The sequence below is a fragment of the Trachypithecus francoisi genome, unplaced genomic scaffold (genome assembly GCF_009764315.1).
Source record: "Trachypithecus francoisi isolate TF-2019V2 unplaced genomic scaffold, Tfra_2.0 Lachesis_group3, whole genome shotgun sequence".
Taxonomy (NCBI): Eukaryota; Metazoa; Chordata; class Mammalia; order Primates; family Cercopithecidae; genus Trachypithecus; species Trachypithecus francoisi.
This window is the reverse complement of record NW_022681468.1, coordinates 71467350-71494545: the sequence shown is the minus strand read 5'-3', so window position 1 is coordinate 71494545 and position 27196 is coordinate 71467350. Positions and strand designations below refer to the sequence as shown.

The window sequence follows — 27196 nt, the reverse complement described above, 5'->3', positions numbered from 1 at the left end:
CCAAAGTGCTGGGATTACAGGTGTGAGCCACCTTGTGAGGCCTCAGCACCTGTTTATAATTGCCCTGGACTCTTTTCCTTTTTTTTAAATCTTTTCCGCACATGGTCCCTGATTCCTACATGTGGTGCAGCTCGGAGCAAAGTCACCCACATTTCAGGGGACTTAAACCTTCTTTTCTTAGACTAAATTTTTCCCTTATCATATTCAACTGGCTAAGGAAAAGGCCCACCCAGCATCCGGTTCTCATTACAGTTCATGGCTATTCTTCTAAAGCTCATAGTAGGCTCTGGAGGGGAAAACCTGCATGTGGCACTGGTGCCCACCTACAGTCACAGACATCTGGCACTCTAAGACTGGACCCCACAGGAGGACGCTCCAGGGGTCCTGCAGACCTCAACCTGCCCAAAGGGGATGCTCTTGGCAGAGGTTCTGAGGTCTAATACTAGGCCCTCCTTAGAATTTACTCTCGCAGTTGCAATGAATGCTGTTTGGCCCCAACATTGTTTGGAATCTGGAGTTTACTGTTGAATGGGAAAGTGGAATGGCATTACATGCATCCAGGCTTTTGTGCTGTGGTTCTAAGCAGAGGGCCTGGTTAACAGGTGACACGCTCCTTTGCTACTGTTTGGCCCCAGTGCTCCTTGGAGTCTGGGGGAGGTTTGGCCTTTAAAAATCAAACTGCCATGGAGATTGCTTTACCCAAAATTTTGGTTCAGTCTTCCTTGGATTATCTCTTGGGGTAAAGTAAAACCGCCAAGCTTGTATTGCTATCTTGTGGTTAAGGCTCCAAGCTATTGGATCTTCCTTTGCGTATGTGTAAACATGTCTAGATATGTTTTGTTTTTTTGTTTTTTTGAGATGGAGTTTTGCTCTCGTTACCCAGCTGCAGTGCAATGGCACAGTCTTGGCTCACTGCAACCTCTGCCTCCCAGGTTCAAGTGATTCTCCTGCCTCAGCCCCCCAGGTAGCTGGGATTACAGGTGCCCACCACCACACTCGGGTATTTTTAGTAGAGATGGGGTTACACCATGTTGGTCAGGCTGGTCTCTAACTCCTGACCTCAGGTGATCCACCTGCCTGGGCCTCTCAAAGTGCTGGGATTATAGACGTGAGCCACCACTCCTGGCAAAGGATACTTTCATAAATAGAATTTGAGTCATATTTTTCTCTTTCTCTGCCTAATTTCTCCAAAATTTGCAAACTATTTGTGAATATTCTTAATTCATGGTAATGTGTCTGTTTGCATACAGTCAAACAGGGTTGCTAGGGCCGCTCAGGGATAGAGAACCCAGCAATCTGGCATGCCAGCAAAAGGGTAAGAATTTCTTACCACTCAGTTTCTGGCCCGCTTTCTCTATAAGCAAAATGGTTAATCTCCTCTGTAAAGTTTTAAATTAATTGGTTTAATAATAATAAGAGCTTAAATCAAATATTTTGTCAGAAAATAGAAAGTGTAATGCCTTTTAGTTCATGTGACTTTAGCAGTCTTTGGGAAATAAAGATGGTTTTAAAGATTATTGGTAAAAATGTATTCAAAATGTAAACATTTGGTCTAAATTATGTTCAAATACTAGGTTTGCTAAATGCTTTACAGTCATAAACTGCTTCCTTCGCTTTTGAAAATTGTTTAACTTGCCTGCCTTCCAGCTAGGTAAGGCCAGGGGACATGTGGAGTTGGCCACGCCCCTAGTTATGCTAGAAACAGTCAAATCTTATCAGAACATAACTTACCAGGTTTTACACTAAAGTTAAAATTGCTAAGAGTCAGGTCAGGTATGGTGGCTCACATCTGTAATCCCAGCACTTTGGGAGGCCGAGGTGGGTGACTCCCAAGGTCAACAGTTTGAGACCAGCCTGGCCAACATGGTGAAACCCCATCTCTACTGAAATACAAAAATTAGCTGGGCGTGGTAGCGGGCTCCTGTAACCCCAGCTACTCAGGAGGCTGAGGCAGGGGAATCGTTTGAGCCCCGGAGGCGGAGATTGTAGCGAGCCAAGATTGCGCCATTGTACTCTAGCCTGGGCCACAGGGCAAGGCTCTGTCTCAAAAAAAAAAAAAAAAAAATTGCTAAGAGTCATCATTGTAACATGCAATAAGACTACCTGAAACAGGTCAGGCGCGATGGTTCATGCCTGTAATCCCCCAACACTTTGAGAGACCAAGGAGGGCGGATTACTTGAGGTCAGGAGTTCAAGACTAGCCTGGCCAACATGGTGAAACCCCGTCTCAGCTAAAAATATAAGTTAGCCAGGTGTGGTGGTGGGTGCCTGTAATCCCAGCCACTTGGGAGGCTGAGGCACGAGAATCACTTAAACTGGGAGCAGAGGTTGCAGTGAACCAAGATCACGCCACTGCACTCCAGCCTGGGGCAACAGAATCAGGCTCCATCTAAAAGAAAAAGAAAAAAACAAAAACTGTCTCTACTAAAAAATACGAAAAACTAGCCGGGCAAGGTGGCAGGCGCCTGTAGCCCCAGCTACTTGGGAGGCTGAGGCAGGAGAATGGCATAAACCCGGGAGGTGGAGCTTGCAGTGAGCCGAGATTGCACCACTGCAGTCCAGCCTGGGTGACAGAGCGAGGCTCTGTCTCAAAAAAAAAAAAAAAAGACTACTAAAAACAGTTTTACATGCAAGCTGTGTAAAAATAGTAGAAAAAAAATATTTTTTCTTTTTAGTAAAAGGTTATAAAAGGTTCTTGCGTCTTTAAAATTTCTAGGCCAGGCACAGGGGCTCACACCTATAATCCCAACACTTCGGGAGGCCAAGGCAGGCGGATCACCTGAGGTCAGGAGTTCGAGACCAGCCTGGCCAATGTGGCCAAACCCTGTCTACGAAAACATACAAAAACTAGCTGGGTGTGATGGCATGCACCTGTAATCGCAGCTACTCAGAAGGCTGAGGCAGGAGAATTGTTTAAAACTGGGTGGCAGAGGTTGCAGTGAGCCGAGATCACACCACTGTACTGTAGCCTAGGTAACAGAGGAAGACTCTGTCTCAAAAAAAATAAATAAAATAAAATTTCTGAGTTATCATTTTGGCAAAATATATAATGTATGGTAATCTGGAATTCCAAAATCAAACTTCAGTTTCAAAATTGTCTTTCCAAATGCCTGACTTTCTGGATGGATCAGAGGATCCCTGAAAACATCCAGAAAAGAGGTAAACAGGATTATTTGACATGTTTAGGTACATGGGATTGCCAAAACGATGTTCAATCTTCTTTAGGTTATATTTTTGTTAATAATACTATGTTCCAAAATTGTATTGGATTTCTAAAATTCTAATGTCTAAATATATGCTATCAACTATAATTATGGTTATTATGTTAAGTTATTGTAAATCACAGAAATAACCAAATCAAACCAGTTGATACTAAAATTATTTAAAATAGTTTATAACTAATGCTTGGTGCCATATTACTGAGAAGACAATTAAAGCTTCATGTACATTTGGTCACCTGGTGCACCATTTAAACATTTTAAACATTTTATAAAGTGGCTTCATTCCATTGCTATCTGGTTGTATAAAGCTTTCCCATGCAAGAGGGCTGATGTTGTAACAGTAGATTACTATGCTACAGTGTATTTTCACCAGGTAAGAAAAAGCTTTTTATCATTTGAATCTTCTGAGAACATTAGAGAAAGACTGTCCTTCCCATCCACACTACAACAAAACTTTGGGACCTTGGGCTTTGGGTTCATGGTCTCGCAACTGAGAGGGGTCCCTCCACACTTTTGGAACTGCATCTGTTGGAACCTTTGAGATAAAGCTAACCAGGGAAATTTCTCCCAAGAAGATAGCATCCTTGATGTGAACAGCTTTTCCAAGTTCACAGATTAAGACTTCTACTACCATGAAACTCTTATCTTTGAATATTTTTTTTCTTGCCTACATCTCTGCGAACACTGGAAGTGGAAAAGGGGTCTGTTATGTGCATTTATGGGGTATACTTTTATTTATGAAGGAGTCTGCAGCCAGCCTTCTACCTGGATAACCTTATACTTTGATAGATAACAAATGAAGGCCCAATGTAAGTAAGAAACCTTAATGGTACATACATTGCCTCACACTCAGTCAAAAACAAAACACTGGTTCACTCCTCTTAACCCACATCATAGGTTAAAGAGAACATTGCCAGGAGGCCTTCACTCTTCTAGAAGGGCATCAGTTATTTGGCTCTTTTTCCATGGTTTAAAGTGAAAGAAGCAATGATCAGAAATGTATCCCTCGTGATAGGCTCTATAGCACATTCTACTTTAAAAGCTTTATCATACAACAGACTTTAAATTCTCTTGTGAAAGTTACACTAAATAATAGAATTGGCTAAACAGAGAAGTATCCGTGCAGCTGCTGGCACCTGTGGCCTATGGAGAAATACAGATTGCATATTATAAAAATTCAATTGCAGGGGATTAATGAAAAGACCACTTAATCAGCTGGGCACAGTGGCTCACGCCTGTAATCACAACACTTTGAGAGGCTGAGGCAGGCTGATCACCTGAGGTCAGGAGTTTGAGACCAGCCTGGCCAACATAGTGAAACCTCATCTCTACTGAAAAGACAAAAATCAGCTGGCCGTGGTGGTGGGCACCTGTAATCCCAGCTATTCGTGAGGCTGAGGCAGGAGAATCGCTTGAATCTGGGAGGTGGAGATTGCAGTGAGCCCAGATTGTGCCATGGCACTCCAGCCTGGGTGACAGAGCGAGACTCCATCTCTTTTAAAAAAAAAAAAGACCATTTGGTCAAGCAAGTAGACTCTTCATCCAGGTCATTCTTTAATCTATGTAATTCTAGGTGGTTTGTTTGGTATGGGACCCGGGTAAGGAGCATACTCCGAACTCTTGGTATTATCCTCCCAACAGTCATAATAATCGTCTCCCTGGAGTGCTGTATTGTCTCAAAGGTTTTAAATGCTTGCATGCAGCCATCTCTAGAATGTCATATTATCTCTCTTCAACTGGAATGACAAGAGCTGAAGGAAATGTGCAACCATGAGGACTTAACCTATAAATGATGTGCTGAGACTGGAAACGAAAATGGTGGTAACTGAGAGTGGTCCTACAGCCCTAAGTTTTGGTCATACTCTCACCTAAGTGAGAACCTGAACAAAAAGGGGGAATTTTTAAACAAAATCCTGGGAGGCCATTGTTTTGGACTAAGTTCATCTACTGGGCCCCAAAAGACCAAACCAAACCAAAACGGGGCTGTTTGTGCTAAGACTTTAAGGAAACACATGGGTTCTAGAACAGACAAGGTTTTGTTTTTTCTTCTGCAAATCTCTGTAACAAACATTTCTGATAGCATAGGCATCTACCTCTGAAGTTCCCATTAAATCTTTTAACCAAATTCATTCCCTCTCACCTAGAGACCATAAAGCTTCAGATGATCATGCAACAAAGGTTCCAGCCAATTCCAAGTGAAGCCACCACCCCTGGTCATCAAGAAGTTACCCTGCTGGCAGGGCACAGGGGCTCACGCATGTAATCCCAGCACTTTGGGAGGCTGAGGTGGGCGGATCACTTGAGGTCACGAGTTCAAGACCAGCCTGACCAACATGGTGAAACCCCATCACTACTAAAAATACAAAAATTAGCCAGGCATGGTGGTGGGTGCCTGTAATCCCAGCTACTTGGGAGGCTGAGGCAGGAGAATCGCTTGAACTCGGGAGGCGGAGGTTGCAGTGAGCCACGATCATGCCATTGCAGTCCAGCCTGGGCAACAAGAGCAAAAACTCCATCTCAAAAAAAAAAAAAAAAAGCTACCCTACCTTCACTAGATAGAGCAGGGCGAGAGTTCTGTGGTCCCCAATAGGTAGGGACTAGACCACAAGGCAGCATGAAGTAGTTATAGAAAAATAACATTGGTCCCTCTGCCTCCCATAAAGATTTATGGGAATCACACCTCTCAGTGGGGAGATGAGGCAGAAAAATAGTGTCTGGAGGCACAGAACATAAGGCCGATTCGCACTTCAGCTATGACAGGAAATATCCTCTCCATAGGGTGTATGCCAAGGAAATGACTTTGTAACTTTACTTCATCCTCTCCATTTACATAGGGCATACCCCAAGCAACCAATGGAATCCTCTAGAGGGTATTTAAACTCGCCAAAATTCTGTAACCAGGCCTTCGAACCCCTGGGTTCAGGCCCGCTCCCACACTATGGAGTGTACTTTCATTCTCAGTAAAACCCTTCATTCCTTCCTTGCTTTGTTTGTGCGTTTTGACCAAGTCTTTGGTCAAAGACACCAAGACACTGAGCTGAAATCACACGGCTATACTCCAGCCTGGATGACAGAGTGAGACTCTATCTAAAAAGATAAAAAGTTTTTAAAAAAATAATAAATTAGCTATACAGGGACACAGTAAGTGAACAAGCAGATAACAGGACAGTGAAGAACTTCTAATAATCAAAAAATGTGGGCTGGGTGTGGTGGTTCACACCTGTAATCCCAGCATTTTGTTCAAGACACCAAGAACCGGGATACCCTCCACCATTAACACCAAGAATATGAGACCAGCCTGGGCAACATGGTAAAACCCCATCTCTTTTACAAAAAAATACAAAAATTAGCTGGGCGTGGTGGCACACACCTGTAGTCCCAGCTACTCTGGAGACAGAGGTGGGAGGATCACTTGAGCCTGGGAGGTTGAAGCTACAGTGAGCTGAAATCACACGGCTATACTCCAGCCTGGATGACAGAGTGAGACTCTATCTAAAAAGATAAAAAGTTTTAAAAAAAATAATAAATTAGCTATACAGGGACACAGTCAGTGAACAAGCAGATAACAGGACAGTGAGGAACTTCTAATAATCAAAAAATGTGGGCTGGGTGTGGTGGTTCACACCTGTAATCCCAGCATTTTGGAAAGCCAAGGTGGGAGGATCACTTGAGGTTAAGAGTTCAAGACCAGCCTGGGCAACAACAGTGAAACCCTGTCTTTACAAAAAAAAAAAAGAAAACAATTAGCCAGGTATGGTGATGTATGCCTGTAGTCCCAGATACTCAGGAGGATGAGGCAGGAGTATTGCTTGAGTCTAGAAAGTGCAGGTTGCTGTGAGTCAAGATCACACCACTGCACTCTAGCCTGGATGACTGAGACCCTGTCTCAAAGAAAAAAAAAATTTTTTAATTTCTCGATCACCTGACCTCGTGCTCCACCCACCTCGCCCTCCCAAAGTGCTGGGATTACAGGTGTGAGCCACCGCACCTGGCCCCTCTTTTTTTTTTTTTCTTTTTTTTGTTTTTTTTTTGAGACAGTGTCTTGCTCTGTCAACCAGGCTGGAGTGCAATGGCACGATCTTGGCTCACTGCAAACTCCACCTCCCAGGTTCAAACAATTCCTCTGCTTCAGCCTCCCAAGCAGCTGGAATTACAGGCACATGCCACCATGCCCAGCTAATCTTTTTTTTTTTTTTTTTGTGGGAAACCAGCTCACATTTAATTGTGACATTTTAAAATTATACAAGTATTTTGACATCTGCCCCCCACATTTAATCTTAAAATGACAGAAAAACAACCAATCACAGGTTTAATACATTTACCCCTTCAGTTCCTATTTGCAGCACCCAATATTCCTTTGAAATATGAAACAGACCTGGCAGTAGCCAACAGTAAATTTCTGCCCACCACCTCCCACCCCCAACGGAGTTGAAAAGTTCAGGGTTAGTGTTGTTGCAGTGGCACTTGTCCATAATTGGTACCTCCCCATTGTTGGGGGACGTTAAATGTACCAGTGAAAATAGTTTTTTCCCCTTCAAGGAGAAGAAAGAAAATCACTCCTCAAAACCCAGCAGAACTGGCTGTGAGGTCTTTCCTCCTATCTCATCTCTTCAGGGTTTTTAAATTTAATTTTATTTTTTTTTTGCAGTGGAGCAAGAGACCAAAACCTAACCTGAGTTACAAGAAACAAGACAGTAATGGCTATAAAGGGAGTGACCAGGAACAACCGGGACACTCCTTTACCTCCCATGTCCAATGTATGTGCTTCACAGAAAAAAAAATAACAAATCCACAAAATACAACAGCTAGAATTACAAAATCCATTCATCCAAGGGTGGTAGAAGGCAGGATGGAAAGGTGGAAGGGTAAATGGCACAGGGAGAAAAACAAAGTATTCAAATCAGTCCAGGCACAGGGACTGGCAAACGCTAGAAAATAGCTGCAGAAAAACTTGTGGTCCTTTCAGACTCACGGTGATATTAAAAATCCACACACTGGTGTCTGGGAACATTCTGCCTTACGTGTACCAGAGACAAAAATTTCAGTTCTTCAGAGAGAAGGGAATATGCAGAGGGCCCTTGGCAGAGTGGGTCCTGCCTTCCCTGGCAGGGGGAGGTGAACAGGGAAAAGAGCTGCTACAGCTTTCTTCCAATCCCACCCATTCCGTTTGGATGGCAGGCAACTCAGTGGCCTGCAGCAGCCTTCAGTTTGGCAGGCGACAGATGCGGTGAAGGGAACTTCTCTGCAGAAGTGGAGCTGCTCGGGGCCGACTGCAGATAGACTGTCTTGTGGAAGAGTCTGTTGCTTAAGAAGACCACCAAGGAGAAGAGGCGCAACTGGAAGAGATATGCTTTGCCAGGGGTCTTTGCTTCATTGGCGCTGATAATGAATAAAGGAAAGAGGATAGAGAAAAGGCAGCCACTGATAATATATGAGGACTGCACTGCTGTGAGAAAAGCCAAGGGCAAACCAAACCCAAAGTAGTAAGGCCAATTCCTTTCTATGTTAGACAATCGCTGGTGCATTTCAATTCCTTTATTGACCAACGATATTCAAAGCAGTACAGTGAGTAGAGAAGGGACATATGCAGGAGACTAACCAGCTGACTGACAAGATGGATGGGAAAGAGACTCACAAACATTCTCTGAATGAGGAAAAGAGCCTGCAGCAGAAGGTTGAAGAGCATGTCAGCAATTATTTTGCTGACACTAGGGAATGGGTGAGGCTTCCTCCCTGATACCTCAAATGCCAGATTAGCTATATCCCGAAACCAAGTGGCAATCACCACTTTGCTAAGCACAAACAAGGGGAGCACCCAAAGAGCACTGAAAATTGACGTGAGGAAGAATTCCAGCCACGACCAAACATCTCCATGTAGTGATGGGTCCTTGATAATTCGGGCTGTTACCGACTGAAGCACAGGAATAAATACTCGATAAAACAAGAGGAGACTGAACCAGAACACTCCACCATTCCAAGTACAACACTGGAAAATTCTACTAACAATATGTGGCTCACTCTCTTGCTTCCGCTCTATACTCTGGGCTCTTCTCTGTGCCAAGACACTACTTGCCCTTCTTTGACGCTGCTCCTCTCCTCTTTTGCTGGATTCGAGCATCTAGCTTTGAGATGGTACAAATACTCCAGATGGAGTCTTTGATTCCTCTGGCAAGGTCCTGGAGAAAGGTTTTGACACTGTCAGCCATCTCTTCACCACCAAACTCAACTACACAGAGGACAGAGAAGTGTCCCCAAATCTCTCATCATGAAGGATCCGCGGCTCCGGCCCGGCCCCTCACCTACCATGGCTGGCTCTGCGGGGCGCTTTCAGGGCCGAGGCCGCTGCACCCACACTGGGCATGCCCGGGCCGCAAGGGGCTAATTTTTATATTTTTAGTAGAGACGGGGTTTCACCATGTTGGCCAGGCTGGTCTTGAACTCCTGGCCTCAGGTGATCCGCCCACCTCAGTCTCCCAAAGGGCTGGGATTACAGGCGTGAGCCACCACACCCGGCCTAGGCATTGGTTTTATGATGACATTCGGAAGTGCTCTCACAAAGCTAAACATATATATAACAAAGTATACCCGCTATAATTTGCTATCTGGTATAGATTTCTCAATCCATCTCATTCTGTAACAAGCCTCTCAAAATTTAAAGTATCCTTGACACACCGTGAATTTGAAGAAATGGGTAGTAGAAATAGTACAGCACTAGAGGAGACCCAGGTTTGAGTCATAACTCTGCCATCCCTGTTTGTGTCAAAAGCTCTCTGAACATTAGTCTCCTTATCAATAAAATGTGGACATACATCACCTATCTTTCAGGGTTGTGAGAATTCAGAATCGAACCTATTCTGCAAGAGAAGGCAATGTAATCCTCATTAAAACTGTTATTTGAGGGTTTGAGCATTTAACATCATGACTTAGACCTATGTTTGCCCAAGTTCATCCTGCTACTAATTTGTTATTAATTTATAGTGTAATCCTGGGATGTCACAACCTCTCTGGACCTGAGTTTCTTCATAAAATGAGGTCCTTTCTTTCATTAACATGGGATTCCACTTGTCTGAAGAGGACATTTAGGTACCACCTGTCAATCGTCCATAAGGCAATCTTCTGTTTCACATGTACACAAAGAAAAAATGTAAAAATTAATCAGTTTTATGCAATATACACATATTGGAAGATAATATACAAAGTAATAGAGTAATCTTTTTATTTACCGAACTCTTCTTGTTGTTTGTATAAGTGCCAGTAGCTATACACAAATTAATCAGGTCTATATTCTAGAGGGGGTTCCATGACTCAAGCAATAGAGAACAAAGTGCAATCTAGAATACAACCTCAAAAACTAAAAAACGGGCTGTTTTGTTTTGTGTTTATGACTTGTCTGTAAACACTGACTTAAGTGTTTGACAGAGCACCTCTACTGAGCCTTTGCTTCCAGCTATAGTGCATCGCTTGGTAAAGCAGGTGCTTCATGAACCATCCCAGAACTGAGCAAATAATGTGCCAGGATACTGTGCAGGTGCTGAAGATAAATGTTTGTTCAAGGGCTGAATGAACAATCACAGGTTCTTTATAACCTGGGCATAACATAAATATTTTATGGGTTCCATGGACATAAAAGCAAGTAGATGTGAAGCCATATATAGAATCTGTATGTTGTTTTCTCTTCTTTAAGAGGAATCTCCTAAACATAAGCTAAGTTTCCAGCAAGCTAGGAAAGAAATAAAGAATTTTTTTTTTTTTTTTTTTTTTGGCCCATAAAAAGGCCATTATCGGCCGGGCGCCGTGGCTCAAGCCTGTAATCCCAGCACTTTGGGAGGCCGAGACAGGCGGATCACGAGGTCAGAAGATCGAGACCATCCTGGCTAACACGGTGAAACCCCACCTCTACTAAAAAATACAAAAAAACTAGCCGGGCGAGGTGGCGGGCGCCTGTAGTCCCAGCTACTCGGGAGGCTGAGGCAGGAGAATGGCGTAAACCCAGGAGGCCGAGCTTGCAGTGAGCTGAGATCCGGCCACTGCACTCCAGCCCGGGTGACAGAGTGAGACTCCGTCTCAAAAAAAAAAAAAAAATCAATCTAAAATGCTATTTAACCTTAGAAATACTCAAAAGTTGTGATCTAAGAAATCATCTTAATGAAAAGAGAAAACAAAGCATTTGACGAAGTATTATCACATGCTGTTTACTGAAAAGCAATCAAAGCCCTAAGTGAAAGCAGCTGCAGGCTACTGAATGAGGCCCCACACAGGAAATCTTCCTTATTACTGTAGTTTTCTTTTCCCTTGACCTTAAAAAACTGCAGATCACCACCAACAGAAATGTAAAGGAAGTGGTGGCTCACGCCTGTAATTCCATCCCAGCACTTTGGGAGGCCGGGGCGGGCATTATCACCTGAGGTCAGGAGTTTGAGACTAGCCTGTCCAACATGGTGAAACCCCATCTCTACTAAAACTACAAAAATTAGCCTGACACGGTAGTGCACACCTGTAATCCCAGCTACTCGGGAGGCTGAGACATGAGAATCACTTGAACCCAGGAGGTGGAGATGGCAGTGAGCCGAGATCGTGCAACTGCACTGGAGCCTGGGCAACAGACTGAGACTCTATCCCCCACAAAAAAAAAGAAAGTTAATTTTTCCTAGATATATTGACTATCTCTTGATACTTTTCTAGTTTCCTTACATTGAAGCAAGTGGAAAATATTATACTGTCACAATTATTATACTGTCACAGTCCTCTGTATGTTAACCAATTTGATATTCATGGGTCATGTTAAAGGATAGCACATCACCATCAGAAGTTAGTATTTAGCAAGCAAAATCCATTCTCTAAGCTTTCTGTAGTGTGCTGATTATACAAACTTAAGTATGAAAATTGTTTTTTAAGCCGGGCGCGGTGGCTCACGCCTGTAATCCCAGCACTTTGGGAGGCCCAGGTGGGCGGATCACAAGGTCAGGAGATCAAGAACATGGTGAAACCCCATCTCTACTAAAAATACAAAAAATTAGCCGGGCGTGGTGGCGGGCGCCTGTAGTCTCAGCTACTCAGGAGGCTGAGGCAGGAGAATGGCGTAAACCCGGGAGGCGGAGCTTGCAGTGAGCTGAGATCCGGCCACTGCACTCCAGCCTGGGCGACAGAGCCAGACTCCGTCTCAAAAAAAAACAAAAAGAAAATTGTTTTTAGAAATTACAACTTGACGACAAGCTCTTTTAAAACTAAACAACCAACAAAGCATGCTGCTGAAATCAGTAATGATCACAAACTGAATATTTTTCACTATGGACTAAAATCCTGGAAATGGTTTGTAGCTCTACTCCCAGGGACACTAAGGCTATGGTGTCTCTGGCACACCTTTATTGATTTGAGTTTCTATTACCCTCAGGAAGATTTGAAGTCCCATTGTTATGGGAAAAAAAAATTCTCAGTCTGCTCTGAAATATAATCTGTTCTGCTACAGCACATGTTTCTGTAACATCAGATAATTCACATATGACTAGTAGAGTATAGGAGCTGTATTCCTTCATATGGGATATTTCATCAGTTAGGGGAGCAGATTAGCGGGAAAATAATTAGGTGACCCTTGAAAACAAGGGTTTGAGCTGTGCAGGTCTACTTACACTTACACATGGAATTTTTTCTGCCTCTGCCACCCGTGAAACAGCAAGACCAACCCCTCCTCCTCCTCATGACTTTCTTTCCTCTAGCTTATGTTACTGTAAGAATACAGTATATAATACATATACAAAATATGTGTTAATCGACTGTTAATGATATCAGTAAGGCTCTGGTCAAAAGTAGACTATTAATAAAGTTTCTGGGGAGTCAAAAGTTATACACAGATTTTCAACTGCCTGTGGGGTGAGGATGAAGGCCTGGGGGCAGCACTCCTAACCCCCAAGTGGATCAAGGGCCAACTGTATCACCTCGAGCAGGAAACATCTCTCAACTCAGCTATACAGACAGAAGTCCTTTTAACTCTGTTTTAAGAAAATCAGAAATTCGCGTTTGCACCCAGTCTCCCTCTTCAGAGAAAGGCACCTCCAGAGTAGCACAGCTCTCAGCTAGTTTGGCAGGTGGCACTGCCCCTACACTGCCTCAATGGCAGCCCACACTATCTGCATTACATCAGCACCTACTGCTGACATTTCCATTCAACTTTGTCCATGCTTTGGTCATGTCTCCTCGGGCAGCTTCCAGTGAAGCTGAGCTGCCTGCCTGTCTGGGATATCCAAGTTATTCCCTCAAGATGCCAAGTATTGCGTTTGTTAGTGCTTGCATACTAAATTGCATACATTTTGAGTGGTCTGCCTCAATACTATTTTCCCATAAACCCTATTATTTTGCAATTTTTCAGAAACATATATAATACATGCTGACCCAAATCCTTGTATTAGTAAAACTTCTATTTCTCATAACTATTGATCATAAATACTATCTTTCTACCATTCCATAACTACTATTTTTTCAACATTCCAATTTATAAAAATTGTATATCCTCTATCAAGTACATCTTCTGGAACACATAGCTTAAATTATTTATTTTTTGTTTGTTTGTTTGAGACGGAGTCTCGCTTTGAGGCCCAGGCCAGAGTGTAGTGGCGAGATCTCGGCTCACTGCAAACTCCGCCTCCCAGGTTCACACCATTCTCCTGCCTCAGACTCCCAAGTAGCTGGACTACAGGCGCCTGCCAATACACCCGGCTAATTTTTTGTATTTTTTAGTGGAGATGGGGTTTCACCGTGTTAGCCAGGATGGTCTCGATCTCCTGACCTCGTGATCCGCCACCTCAGCCTCCCAGAGTGCTGGGATTACAGGCATGAAAAACTGTGCCTGGCCAGCATAAATTATTAAATTTGAGCATTTGGAGTTTGTTCTTTAAAAAAAAAAAAAGAGGCCAGTTCCAATGGTTCACACCTACAATCCCAGCACTTTGGAAAGCTGACGCAGGAGGACTGCTTGAGGCCAGGAGTTCAAGACTAACCTAGGCAATATAGTGAGACCCTGTCTCTACTAAAAATTTAAAAATGAGGCATGGTGGTGTGTGCCTGTAGTCCCCACTACTTGGGAAGCTGAGGCGGGAAGATCGCTTGAGCCCAAGAGTTCAAGGGTACAGTGAACTAAAGATTATGCCAGCCACTGAACTCCAGCCTGGGCAACAGGGCAAGACCCTGTTTTAGGGGGAAAAAAAAAAACCTATCTTAGCTCCCATGTACCATAAATGTTACAACACTCATAGTCTGGAGGAATCATAAAGTCTTTAAGAAAATGGAGACAGGGCCTATAGTGATCACTACTCACAAATCACTAGAATCACATGCTGAAACACTGCTGCGGAATATCAATGTGTGGCTCCCGCTGCCATTAACCCAACCATGATGTTCTCTGCCTGTCCCGGTACGACCATTTAGTTCTTGTTAAGCACAGGCTTCATTATTTTCTACCTTTACCAACCAAAAACTACTAAAGAAAAAGTCAATATTCTAAGGAGTACAGTTAAGAGATATCCTAACATTCTCACTGAATCAGCCAAATATAAAGGCTAACATGTAAAAGAGGCTAGAGCAGTTTTCTTCAAACTAAAGCAGTGGTGCCCTGGAGGTAACAAGACAACTTTTCAGGAGGTTAGGATACTTTAAGGAGAAACCAGTTAAAAGTGGTCTGCTTCCACTGTACTCCCAGAGCTTGATCCGTCTGAGAATTCTTGTGGTTTGCTGGTTGTCCTTCCCACCCTCCCTTATAAATGTATTCACTTCTCCCACATTACTTCCTAATCTTACGATTGTGCATTTCCCAGCCAGGTACAGTGGCTCATGCCTGTAATCCCAGAACTTTGGGGGGCCAAGGTGGGTTGGTCACTTGAGGTCAGGAGTTCAAGACCAGGCTGGCCAACATAGTGAAACCCCATCTCTACTAAAAATACAAAAATTAGCCAGGTATGGTGGTGGGCGCCTGTAATCCCAGCTACTCAGGAGGCTGAGGCAGAATTGCTTGAACTGCACTCCAGCCTAAGCAAAAGAGCGAAACTCTGTCTCAAAAAAAAAAAGAGTATATTTTTTATACATTCACAGAATATCTCTGGAGAGATGCACAGGAAACTGCTGACACTGGTTGTCACAGGGTGGCTCGGGCAGGGGTGGAAGGGAGACTGTCACCAGCTACCTTTTTGTGTCTTTTGTGTTTCAACCATAAGGATGTATAATCTATTTTATTTACAACTTAAAAATTCACATTTTCCAAACTCCCAAATACTTTAATTAGTATATTGAGATGCAAAAAAAGTCCTTTTTGGCCAGGTGCGGTGGCTCACGTCTGTAATCCCAGTACTTTGGGAAGCCGAGGGGGGAGGATCATGTGAGAATTAAAAAATGGTAAGTTGTAAGCGTCTGAGGATAAAGCAAAAATCTAAGAAAATAATTTAGTTGCTACTGAAAATAACATATAGCTTAAAATTTGTAATGCTCTTTTTTCATTATCATTCAAAGACTACCCTCAAATCAAAACACTGACTTTTGCCTCTACCACTGCCTCCTCTCACAGACCTTTGCCTATTCCAAACCCCATAACCAGAGTTAACCTTTAAAAACTTAAATAAAAGGGGCCAGGTGCCATGGCTCACGCCTGTAATCCCAGCACTTTGGGAGGTCGAGGTGGGCAGATCACCTGAGGTCAGGAGTTCAAGACCAGCCTGACCAACATGGCGAAACCCTGTCTCTACTAAAAATACAAAATTAGCCGGCTGTAGTGGTACATGCCTGTAATCCCAGCTACTTGGGAGGCTGAGGCAGGTGAATCACTTGAACCTGGGAAGTGGAAGTTCTGGTGAATCGAGTTCACACCATTGCACTCCCACCTGGGCAACAAGAGTGAAACTCCGTCTCAAAAAAAAAAAAAAAAACTTAAATAAAGGTAAATTGGATCACTCCTCACTCAAGGCCTATTCTTCCTCTGGCCCTTACAGGCCTTCCATTGACTCTCTGGCCTCACTACCCACCACTTTGGCCCAGGCTCACTCTGCTCCAGCCACACCTGCCTCAGTGACCCTCCTCACACATGCCAGGCAGGCTACTGACTCAGGGACTTTGCACTGGCTGTTCCAGCTCTGCTCTTCCCCCACATTAACTCCTTTACCACCTTTATATTTTGCTCAAATACCCCTCCCTCCTCCATGAAGCCTCTCCTGATATTCTCTTTAAAAACCAGGAAGTCTATTGGGCGCAGAGGCTCATGCATATAATCCCAGTACTTTGGGAGGCCAAAGCAGGCAGATCACCTGAGGTTAGAAGTTCAAGACCAGTCTGGTCAACATGGCGAAACCCCATCTCTACTAAAAACACAAAAATTAGCCAGGCATGGCGGTAGATGCCTGTAATCCCAGCTACTTGGGAGGCTGAGGCAAGAGAATCACTTGAACCCAGGAGGCAGAGGTTGCAGTGGGCCAACATCGTGCCACTGCCCTCCAGCCTGGGTGAAAGAGTGAGACCGTCTCAAAAAACAAAAAAACGAAAACAAAAACCAACAACTCCATCACACCCCCACATTTCTGACACCTGGGCCATGATCTACTTTTCTATTACTTCGTTACTATGAAAGTTCCATGAGGGCAGGAATCTTTGTCTCTTCTGCTCACTGATGTATCACAAGCACCAAAGCCAGCATCTGGTATAAGGAATGCACACAGTATTTGTTGAATTAATGGATGACCCCAGCCTACTTTTTCAACTTTATTTCCCACCTATTCTTCCCGAAAGAATGCCTGCTCCAGCCAGTCTGACTGGAATACTCACCATCCCAGTACACCTCTGTACCCTGGTCTGTACCTTCTTACCCATGTTGGGGAAGAGAAACAAACCCACTCAAATGCCTCCCTGAAAGTTCTCTGAGCACTCCCAATCCATCATGCTCTTCCTGCTCTACATCCCAAAGCATCTGCTGCCTAGCTCCCTCAGCTGAAATAACACCAGAAGGCTCTATCTGATAACATGTGTAAATTCTTATTTTTCCTGACACTACTCCCTAGTTTCCCTAAAGGAAGAAATGAAATCCATCTTCTTGGAAACTCAGACAGAACTCAGGACAATACATTAAAAATGAAAAAAAAAAAATGCTTTTGGGTTCTATTTTTTTCCATCCAAAATGAAAATAGCTTGGAATCCCAGGGAGGAAAAACATGTGTGTGTGTATATATACATATAATATGTATATATATACACACACACACACACACACACATATATATATATTTTTTTGAGACAGAGTCTCCCCCTGTCACCCAGGCTGGAGTGCAGTGGCGCGATCTCAGCTCACTGCAAGCTTTGCCTCTCGGGTTCATGCCATTCTCCTGCCTCAGCCTCCCGAGTAGCTGGGACTACAGGCGCCCACCACCACGCACAGCTAATTTTTTTGTATTTTTAGTAGAGGCGGCGTGTTAGCCAGGATGGTCTCAATCTCTTGACATCGTGATCCGCCCGCCTCGGCCTCCCAAAGTGCTGGGATTACAGGCGTGAGCCACTGCACCTGGCCCCAAAAATGTATATTTTTTTATCATTTTATTTTTTTTTTAGAGACAGGTCTTGCTATGTTTAGTCTGGTCTCAAACTCCTAGGCTCAAGTGATCCTCTCACCTCAGCCAACCAAGTAGCTGGTATTACAGGTGCAAGCCACTGTACTCAGCACTTATTATTTTTTTAATTGACACATAATAAGTAATTGTACCTATTGGCTGGAAATGGTGGCTCATGCCTGTAATCCCAGAACTTTGGAAGGCCAAGGCAGGAGGATTACTTAAGGCCAGGAGTTCAAGATCAGCCTGGCCAACATGGCAAAACCCCATCTCTACTAAAAATACAAAAATTAGCCAGGTATGGTGGCAGGCGCCTGTAATCCCAGCTACTTGGGAAGAGGTGGCAGAATTGCTTGAACCTGGGATGTGGAAGTTGCAGTGAGCTGAGAGCATGCCACTGTACTCCAGCCTGGGTGACAAGAGTGAAACTCCATCTAAAAAAAAAAAAAAATTATTATTATTATACCTATTTACGGAGTATAGTGTGATATTTTGATACATGTATACAGTGCATAATGTTCAAATCAAGGTAATTAGCACATCTATCACCTCAAATATTTATCTTTATTTGTGTTGGCAACATTCAACATCTGCTCTCCTAGCTATTTGAAAATATACAATAAATTATTAATTAGAGTCACCCTATAGTACTAGAACTTACTCCTCTTATCTAGCTGTAATTTCGTATTTGTCAACCAACCTCTGGCTACCCTCTTCCCAACAAAATGGGAAGGGGACTTCCCTTACCCTTCCCAACAAAAATGTATATTCTTATGGTTCACTTGCCTACTTTATTAAATTTTAAAATGTCAATGAAAAAAAGTATTACTGGATTTTAACCAGTGAAAGTATTCAAAAGATATGAGCACCTGCCTTCATCTCCTCAAATCTTAGCTTGAGAAGCCCTTCATCATCTGACCTTTCCTGCTATTCACACCCCACTTCACTGGGCTCCAGCCAAACTGGCCTCTCTGCTAGTCCTGAAACATACCAGGCTTCCTCATGCCTCAGGCCATTTGCATATCCTGTGCCTTTTGCCTGGAATGCTCATTCCTCTAGAATTATCTCCCTGCTTAAATATTTCCAAATGTCCTCTCCTGGCCACTCTGGTTAAAACTGGGGAGCAGGGGAAAAAAATAAAAATAAAAAAACTCAGCTGGGCATGGTGGGTGGTTCACACTTGTCCTAGCACTCTGGGAGCCCAAGGCTGGCAGATCACTTGAGCCCAGTAGTTGGAGACCAGCCTGGGCAACATAGCAAAATCCTGTTTCTACCAAAAAAAAAAAAAAAAATTAGCCAGGTGTGGTGGAGCATGCCTGTATTCCCAGCTACTCAGGAGGCTGAGGTAGCAAAAAAGCTTGAGCCAAGATCATGCCACTGCACCCTAGACTGGGTGACAGAGCAAGACTCTGTCAAAACAAGAAAGCAGGAAAGTAAAGGAAAGAAAGAAGGAAGACAGGGAGGGAAGAGGAGAAAAAGAAAAACGTCCTTCTGCCTTACTTTCCATCCTGTTCTGCTTTATTTTTATCCATAACAGTTGTAACAATCTAATAATCTATATATTTCATTTCTTTATCTAGTGGCATTAGAAGAAAAAATTTATGTTTTATTACAGTTATAGCCCCAATTTCTAGAATAGTATCTGGCAAATAGAAGGTACATAATACTTGTGGAGTAGAATTCAACAAACATACACATTTTACAAATGAGTAAACAAAGCAATGTAAATTTTGTTAACAGCTCCAAGATAAGTCAAAGAAGTTCTCCCACGCTTTGGGAGGCCGAGGTGGGAGGATCACTTGAGGCCAAGAGTTTGAGACCGCCTGGGCAACATAGCAAGACCCTGTCTCTACTAAAAATAAAAAATAAAAAAAAAATTAGCCCAGCTATTCAGGTGGCTAAGAGGCTGAGGCGAGAGGATCACTTGAGCCCAAGAGTTCAAGTTTACAGTGAGCTATGATTGCACCACAACACTCCAGCCTGGGTGACAGAGAAAGACTCTGTCTCTTAAAAAAATAAAATAATAAAGAAAAAAAGTTCACCTAATCTCTTTAAATTTAAGTTCTCTCTGAGAACTGCATTCTGTTCATCAGAAGCAGCCAAGCTCCAAAACCACTCTAAAAGTGGTTTAAAACCAGGTTTCTTGACCGGGCGCGGTGGCTCGTGCCTGTAATCCCAGCACTTTGGGAGGCCGAGGCAGGTGGATCACCTGAGGTCAGGAGTTCAAGACCAGGCTGGCCAACATGGTGAAACCTCGTCTCTACTAAAAATACAAAAATTAGCTGGGCATGGTGGCAGATGCCTATAATCCCGGCTACTCGGGAGGCTGAGGCAGGAGTATCAGTTGAACCCAGGAGGCGGAGCCTACAGTGAGCCAATATCGTGTTACTACACTCCAGCCTAGGCAACAGTGAGATTCCATCTAAAAAAAAAAAAAAAAAAAAAAAAAATCAGGTCTCTTTTCCCACTCTCAAATACTTCTGCAATTGCTTTAAAATAACGAATCAGCTGGCCGCAATGGCTCACGTCTGTAATCCCAGCACTTTGGGAGGCCGAGGTGGGTGAATCACCTGAGGTCAGGAGTTTGAGGTCAGCCTGGCCAACATGACAAACCCCATCTCTACTAAAACCACAAGAAATTAGCCAGGCGTGGTGGCGCATGCCTGTTATCCCAGTTACATAGGAGGCTGAAACAGGAGTATCACTTGAACCCGGGAGGCGGAGGTTGCAGTGAGCCGAGTTTACACCATTGCACTCCAGCCTGGGCAACAAGTGCAAAACCCTGTCTCAAAAAATTAATTAATTAATTAAATAACAAATCAATATATAAACAACTGTTTTTTAAGCATTATTTGTGTGCCCAGCACTGTGGTTTAAAACTGGAAAAAACAAGTTTTCAAGACACATGAACTGTCTTTCAGGGGGAATCTAATTCCTAACATAAACCAAAAAACTGCCCACATTTTGCTTAAAATAAAATGCCATGGAAACATCAGCAGCAGCAGAGAGATGGGCAAATATAGCCGTGATTATAGACTAATATGACTCTATTTTTTAATCAATAAAACAAGATTATAGGCCGGGCACGGTAGCTCATGCCTGTAATCCCAGCACTTTGGGAGGCCGAGGCAGGCAGATCACCTGAGGACAGTTCAAGACCAGCCTGGCTAACATGGCGAAATCTTGTCTCTACTAAAAAATACAAAAATCAGCCAGGTGTGGTGGCACACACCTGTACTCTTGGCCGGGCACAGTGGCACATGCCTGTAATCCCAGCACTTTGGGAGACCGAGGCAGGTGGATCACTCGGGAGGGCGAGGCGGGACAGTCGCTTGAACCCAGGAGGTAGAGGTTGCAGTAAGCCAAGATGGCGCCACTGCACTCCAGCCTGGGTAACAGAGCGAGACTCCATCTCAAAAAAAAAAAAAAGAAAAACGATTAAAATAGCATACTTCTGATTCAAATTTTTTTTTTTTTTTTTTTTTTTTGAGGCGGAGTCTCGCTCTGTCTCCGGGACTGGAGTGCAGTGGCCGGATCTCAGCTCACTGCAAGCTCCGCCTCCCGGTTTACGCCATTCTCCTGCCTCAGCCTCCGGAGTAGCTGGGACTACAGGCGCCCGCCACCTCGCCCAGCTAGTTTTTGTATTTTTAGTAGAGACGGGGTTTCACCATGTTAGCCAGGATGGTCTCGATCTCCTGACCTCGTGATCCACCCGTCTCGGCCTCCCAAAGTGCTGGGATTACAGGCTTGAGCCACCGCGCCCGGCCTCAAATTATTATTATTATTTTGAGACAGAGTATTTGCTCTGTTGCCCAGGCTGGTGTATAAGGGCGCCATCTTGGCTCACTGCAACCTCCGCCTCCCAGGTTCAAGCAATTCTCCTGCCTCAGCCTCCTGTGTAGCTGGGACTACAGGCACCAGCCACCATGCCCCACTAATTTTTGTATTTTTAGTAGCGACAAGAAGTCACCATGCTGGCCAAGGTGGCCTTGAACTCTTGACCACAGGTGATCCATCCACCTCAGCCTCCCAAAGTTGATTCAAATTATTTTAACAAACTATTCTTAGTTTTTTCACCTCTCAACAGGCATGGTTACAATGTTATCCAGTCAGGTACTTCAGGGCCAGTCTCACTGTTACAAAAGCCTCTCTTGGTTACAAAACCTGGTCTTTTCTTTTCTTTTTTTTTATTGAGAGGGAGTCTCGCTCTGTCCCCAGGCTGGAGTGCAGTGGCGCAATCTCAGCTCACTGCAAGCTCCGCCTCCCGGGTTCACGCCATTCTCCTGTCTCAGCCTCCCGAGTAGCTGGGACTACAGGCGCCCACCACCTCGCCCGGCTAGTTTTTTGTATTTTTAGTAGAGACAGGGTTTCACTGTGTTAGCCAGGATGGTCTCGATCTCCTGACCTTGTGACCCGCATGCCTCGGCCTCCCAAAGTGCTGGGATTACAGGTGTGAGCCACCACGCCCGGCCAAAATCTGGTCTTTTCTTTCCCACCTTTGGATGCCAGTAGGGAAAGGAAACTTTTGAAACGTATGTTAAAAATGTCTCCTCCTGAGATGAGATAAGTGGTTCTCAGTCTATGGTAGGTCTCCTTTTATAGTACATACTGTAATACTAATTAGCACTTACCAGATTCTTTTTTTATTGTTATCTTTTGTCTTTTTTTTTTTTTTTTTTTTTTTTTGAGACGGAGTCTCGCTCTGTCGCCCGGACTGGAGTGCAGTGGCCAGATCTCAGCTCACTTCAAGCTCCGCCTCCCGGGTTTACGCCATTCTCCTGCCTCAGCCTCCCCAGTAGCTGGGACTACAGGCGCCCCGCCACCTCGCCCGGCTAGTTTTTTGTATTTTTTTAGTAGAGACGGGGTTTCACCGTGGTCTCGATCTCCTGACCTCGTGATCCGCCCATCTCGGCCTCCCAAAGTGCTGGGATTACAGGCTTGAGCCACCGCGCCCAGCCTGTTATCTTTTGTCTTAATGCAGGTGTCATGTCCCATTTCTCTGTAAGATAGAAACATGTCTGCACACGAAGAAGTTCAAATATTCCTTGACAAACCAAACGCTAATGTATCACTTCAAATGTCTTATCAGAAGACAGATGGTAGCCCAGGTATCTGGGCTCATGCTTGTAATCAATCCCAGCACTTCGGGAAGCTGAAGTGGGTGGATCACTTGAGGTCAGGAGTTCAAGACCAGCCTGGCTAACATGGTGAAACCCCACCTTAACTAAAAATACAAAAATTTAGCCAGGCATGGTGGCACGGCCTGTAGTCCTAACTACTCGGGAGGCTGAGGCAGGAGAATCGCCTGAGTCCCAGAGGCAGAGGCTGCAGTGAACCGAGATCGCACCACTGCACTCCAGCCTGGGTGACAGAGCAAGACTGTCTCGAAAAAAAAATACAAAAAAGAAAAGACAAGACAGATGGTAAAAGAAAACTTAGCATATAGGCCCTAGTGAGGAAGAATTTACAAAACTTATTCCTAAATCTCACTGTTTCAAGAACTATTTACAATGTGTCTGACTTGACCCAATAGAGGCTTTTCCTTAAAAACACATTTTAAAATATTTTTTATAAATTGCAATTTCCTTACATGGGTAAGTTCAAAAATACTTATATTCAATTGAGATTCTTCTTTTTTGTTTTGTTTTTTGTTTTTTGAGACGGAATCTTGCTCTGTCACCAAGGCTGGAGTGTAGTGGCATGATCTCGGCTCACTGCAACCTCCACCTCTCGGGTTCAAGCGATTCTCCTGCCTCAGCCTCCCAAGTAGTTGGGATTTCAGGCACCCACCACCACACTAGGCCCACAACTTCAAATTTTTAAAAAGGCATTATATAGCAAGGAAATGTAAACTAATGCATCTATCCTCTTTAAGAAATTAATCTGGGCCAGGCGCGTTGGCTCACGCCTGTAATCCCAACACTCTGGGAGGCCGAGGTGGGCAGATCACTTGAGGTCAGAGTTTGAGACCAGACTGGCCAACATGGTAAAACCACTCCCTCACCCCACCCCCAACCCTGGCTCTACTAAAAATACAAAAATTAGATGGGCGTGTTGGTAGGCACCTGTAATCCCAGCTACCTCCGGAGGCTGAAGCAGGAGCATTGCTTGAATCCCGGATGCAAAGGTTGCAGTGAGCCAAGATTGCACCACCACACTCCAGCCTGGGGGACAGAGACTCCATTTCAAAAAAAAAAAGAAAAGAAAAAAAAGAAAATTAATCTGGCCAGGCATGGTGGCTTATGCCTGTAATCCCAGCATTTTGGGAGGCTGTGGCGGGCAGATCACTTGAAGTCAGGAGCTGGAGACCAGCCTGGCCAACGTGGTGAAACCCCATCTCCACTAAAAATACAAATATTAGCCGGGCATGGCGGCAGGCGCCTGTAATCCTGGCTATTCTGGAGGCTGAGGCAGGAGAAACACTTGAAACTGGGAGGCGGAGGTTGCAGTGCGCCGAAATCGTGCCATTGCACTCCAGCCTGGTAACAAGAGCAAAACTCCATCTCACACACACACACACACACACACAAAGAAAAGAAATCAATCTAAAGTCTTCCTCTGTTCAGGACTTCTAACTCAGAGACCAATTTTCAGACCGGCAGAGGCAAATTTCTCTAAATTGTAGGTTTCTAGGATTGATGATTAAGTTGAATGTAATGTTTAAGCTGTAGAAAGTATGCCTCTTTCCTTTAACACCATGTAGCTGGCCACAAATCAGTTCTGGGTGAAGCTTACTAATCGTTAATGGATTTATGAAATTCAAAGTACTTCACAGTAGGCCTTCTGACAAGTTGGGGGAAAAAAAAATACAGCTTTCTCATTCAGTTCTTCCGCCAAGCTAAAACGAGGATTCAATCTCCAATTGATGTTCCAAACTACCAGATAGTTTTAAATGATTCTAGAAGTTGAAGTGGAAAAATATAAATACAACAGCTGATAGTAATTCAAGACTGGCTTATGTCAAATGATTGCATTTCTAACCTAAGTTAATTCAATAACATGAAATTTGAAATAAGACTTTTTTTAATCTTAAGTTTAAAATCATAAGGTTCTGTAATACTGGATGTCAGTTGGTTGCAGTTGTCACCTATTTGAAAAACAAAATTGAAACTACTTGGTCGCTAAACCAATGGTAACTCAAAAACATTAAAGGCAAATATCTACTAAGGCACTGAATTTCATTTCATAATTTATTTCTCCATCCCCCAAAAAAGCCATCACCTAGTTCTTTATAGGATACTATCACTATTGCAACATAACAGAAAAATCTTAACATCATTGATAACTGTAGCATTTTAGTGTGTAAAATCTATATTAGATTTTAGGTGTAAAAGCTTTTAGGTGTAAAATCTATACTATATTCTAATAGTGCACTCTACATTCAACCTCTGATTTAAAGAGCTTCAATTTAACCCAGCATTGTTTAAATTAATTTTAGGATGTGTTATGTGAGTCAAGATACCCTTGCTTCTACTGAGAGACTTCTATTAAATACGCATTTAAGTATGTATTTTACAAGGCATGGCCCTGTGAGCCCTAAAGAGTGAGACTAAAGTGCAGCTACAAATAAATGGTGAAGGAAATCAAAGCAAGCTATCTTCAGTGTCTAAATCCAAAATATGCATTCTGGTTCTTAAATTCCTAATAAATAAACTGCTTTGAAAGCATCTCAAATTCTTCAAAAGTGCTGAAACAAAAGACTCAGCTTTGAGTACAACCTTAAGCTATTTCAAAACAAACACACTTGATAAGGCTTGGAATGAAATTACCTCAGTCACTCACTGGAATGCAACAATGCATTCCCAAAGTTGTTCTGAAGTAAGCTACTCCAACTAAATCACACTGAAAAGGAGAGAACGTGGATAAACTAAACATGTTTTGTGAAATATCTGTTTCGTATTGGCCTGAGTTTGTAAAAACTTACATCTACTTCATTATCAGTATTTAATCTGCAAGAATATCATCAAAGGATGTCAATATGGACAAGCAGAGACAAGAAACATCAGACTTTCAGGGAGCCTATCTTCACAATCCTGAGTTATTAATTGAAGTTCTCAAAGTTAGATGAGTTAAGGTACAGACAACGTGCTTTGCACAAATGCTTTGCTTATAGTAACCACTCAACAGTCATTAACAATAATTTACTAACTATCCACCAAAACAGAGTTTCAAACCCTACCGACAACTAACCACAAATTACACCACTTTTCAGGCCGACTTCTACGGACGGTGCAAAGAAGCAATAAACACACTTTTAAAACTCCCCACCTTGAAGACCAAAAAGATACAATAACTTAAACTGCTTTCAAAAACTACTGGAGTGTCATGCCTACAAATTCAGAACCTGGCTTAAAAGCTGGTTAACTGGTTAGAATTCTTGGTAGACCCAAAGCCAACTAAATCAGGAACACTTAAAGGTCAACGGCGTCCAAGCCGGGAGCGACGTACTGTTACATGATCCCCGCCTCCTACAGGAACAGGGGACTGAACCAAAGGCAGGCGCGGCTGAAGTGCAGGCGACACACTGGGTTACACATCACCCTCGGAGATTTCCTCCAGGAATCAAGACGCTTCCTCCTTGGGTCCAGCGACTCACGGGTGACTCCGGATCTCAAGAGTTCTCGCCTCCCCCACCTCCCACTTAACCCTGCAAGCGCGGCCCTAGGCCCCCAGACCTCCCCCTGCCCCCCTACTCCTCGGCTTCCGCGCACAGGACCAGCGGGGCCGCTGCTCCAACCTCCACCCCAGGCCCGGGGCCTGGGAGCTGCGGCCCCGCGGCCCGCGCCCGCGACCCGGACAGGATACTGAACACCGTCCGCTCCCAGGGCTCCAGCATGTAGAGCGCCGTGACCAGCAGGTACTGGTAGTAGAACCAGGACATCTGCTTCCAGGCCCGCGCCAGCGCCATCCCCGCCATACGCCTCCCGCGATGCAGCTCACACGTAAGTCTGTCCGGCCAGCCGCCCGCTCACGTCCTAAAGCCCCCGGCAGCCAGGCCCGCCCGCCCGCCACCCAGCGCCCATTGGCCCGCCCGGCCCCGCCGTCACCCGCGGCACGCCCAGCCCCGCGCGCTCCCCGGCCGCCGGCCCAGAGCCCCGCCCGACCCGCGCTCATTGGCCAGGCCGCTACCTCGCGTCCCGTCGTCCCCTCCCGCTTCCCCGCCTGGGCATCGCCCACGCGAGCCGGAGAACGGTCCCCGCGAGAGCAACCGGCCGCGCCGCGCCCCGCCCGGGCCGGCCGGTGGTGGGCGGGGCGTCAGTGCCTGCCAGGGGCCCCGGTCCCCGCAGCCCAGCGGGCGCTGGGTCCATCCAGACTGGCCCAGAGCGGTTGCGGAATAAATATTTCTGGTACACTTGTTATGCCTCAGGCATCCTTCTGAGGAGGGGGATTGCCAGGGAGAACCGG

The 27196-nt window shown here is 44.4% G+C and overlaps 2 protein-coding genes across 2 annotated transcripts in view; both read right to left on the bottom strand.

Moving 5' to 3' along the window:
• The window catches only part of SPTSSA (serine palmitoyltransferase small subunit A), a 34615-nt gene extending 7826 nt beyond the window's left edge, over positions 1-26789 (bottom strand). The window contains exon 1 of the mRNA XM_033188306.1: positions 26597-26789. Coding sequence (XP_033044197.1) covers positions 26597-26708 — 112 coding nt within the window. The 5' untranslated portion in view covers positions 26709-26789. The remainder of the gene's footprint in view (positions 1-26596) is intronic.
• Positions 7404-9666, bottom strand: LOC117069832 (etoposide-induced protein 2.4 homolog). Its single transcript, XM_033188305.1, is given in 3 exon segments — positions 7404-8763; positions 8766-9315; positions 9317-9666. Coding segments are annotated over 3 exon segments (1020 nt in total). The 5' UTR covers positions 9428-9666; the 3' UTR covers positions 7404-8404.
• Positions 26790-27196: the final 407 nt, after the last annotated feature.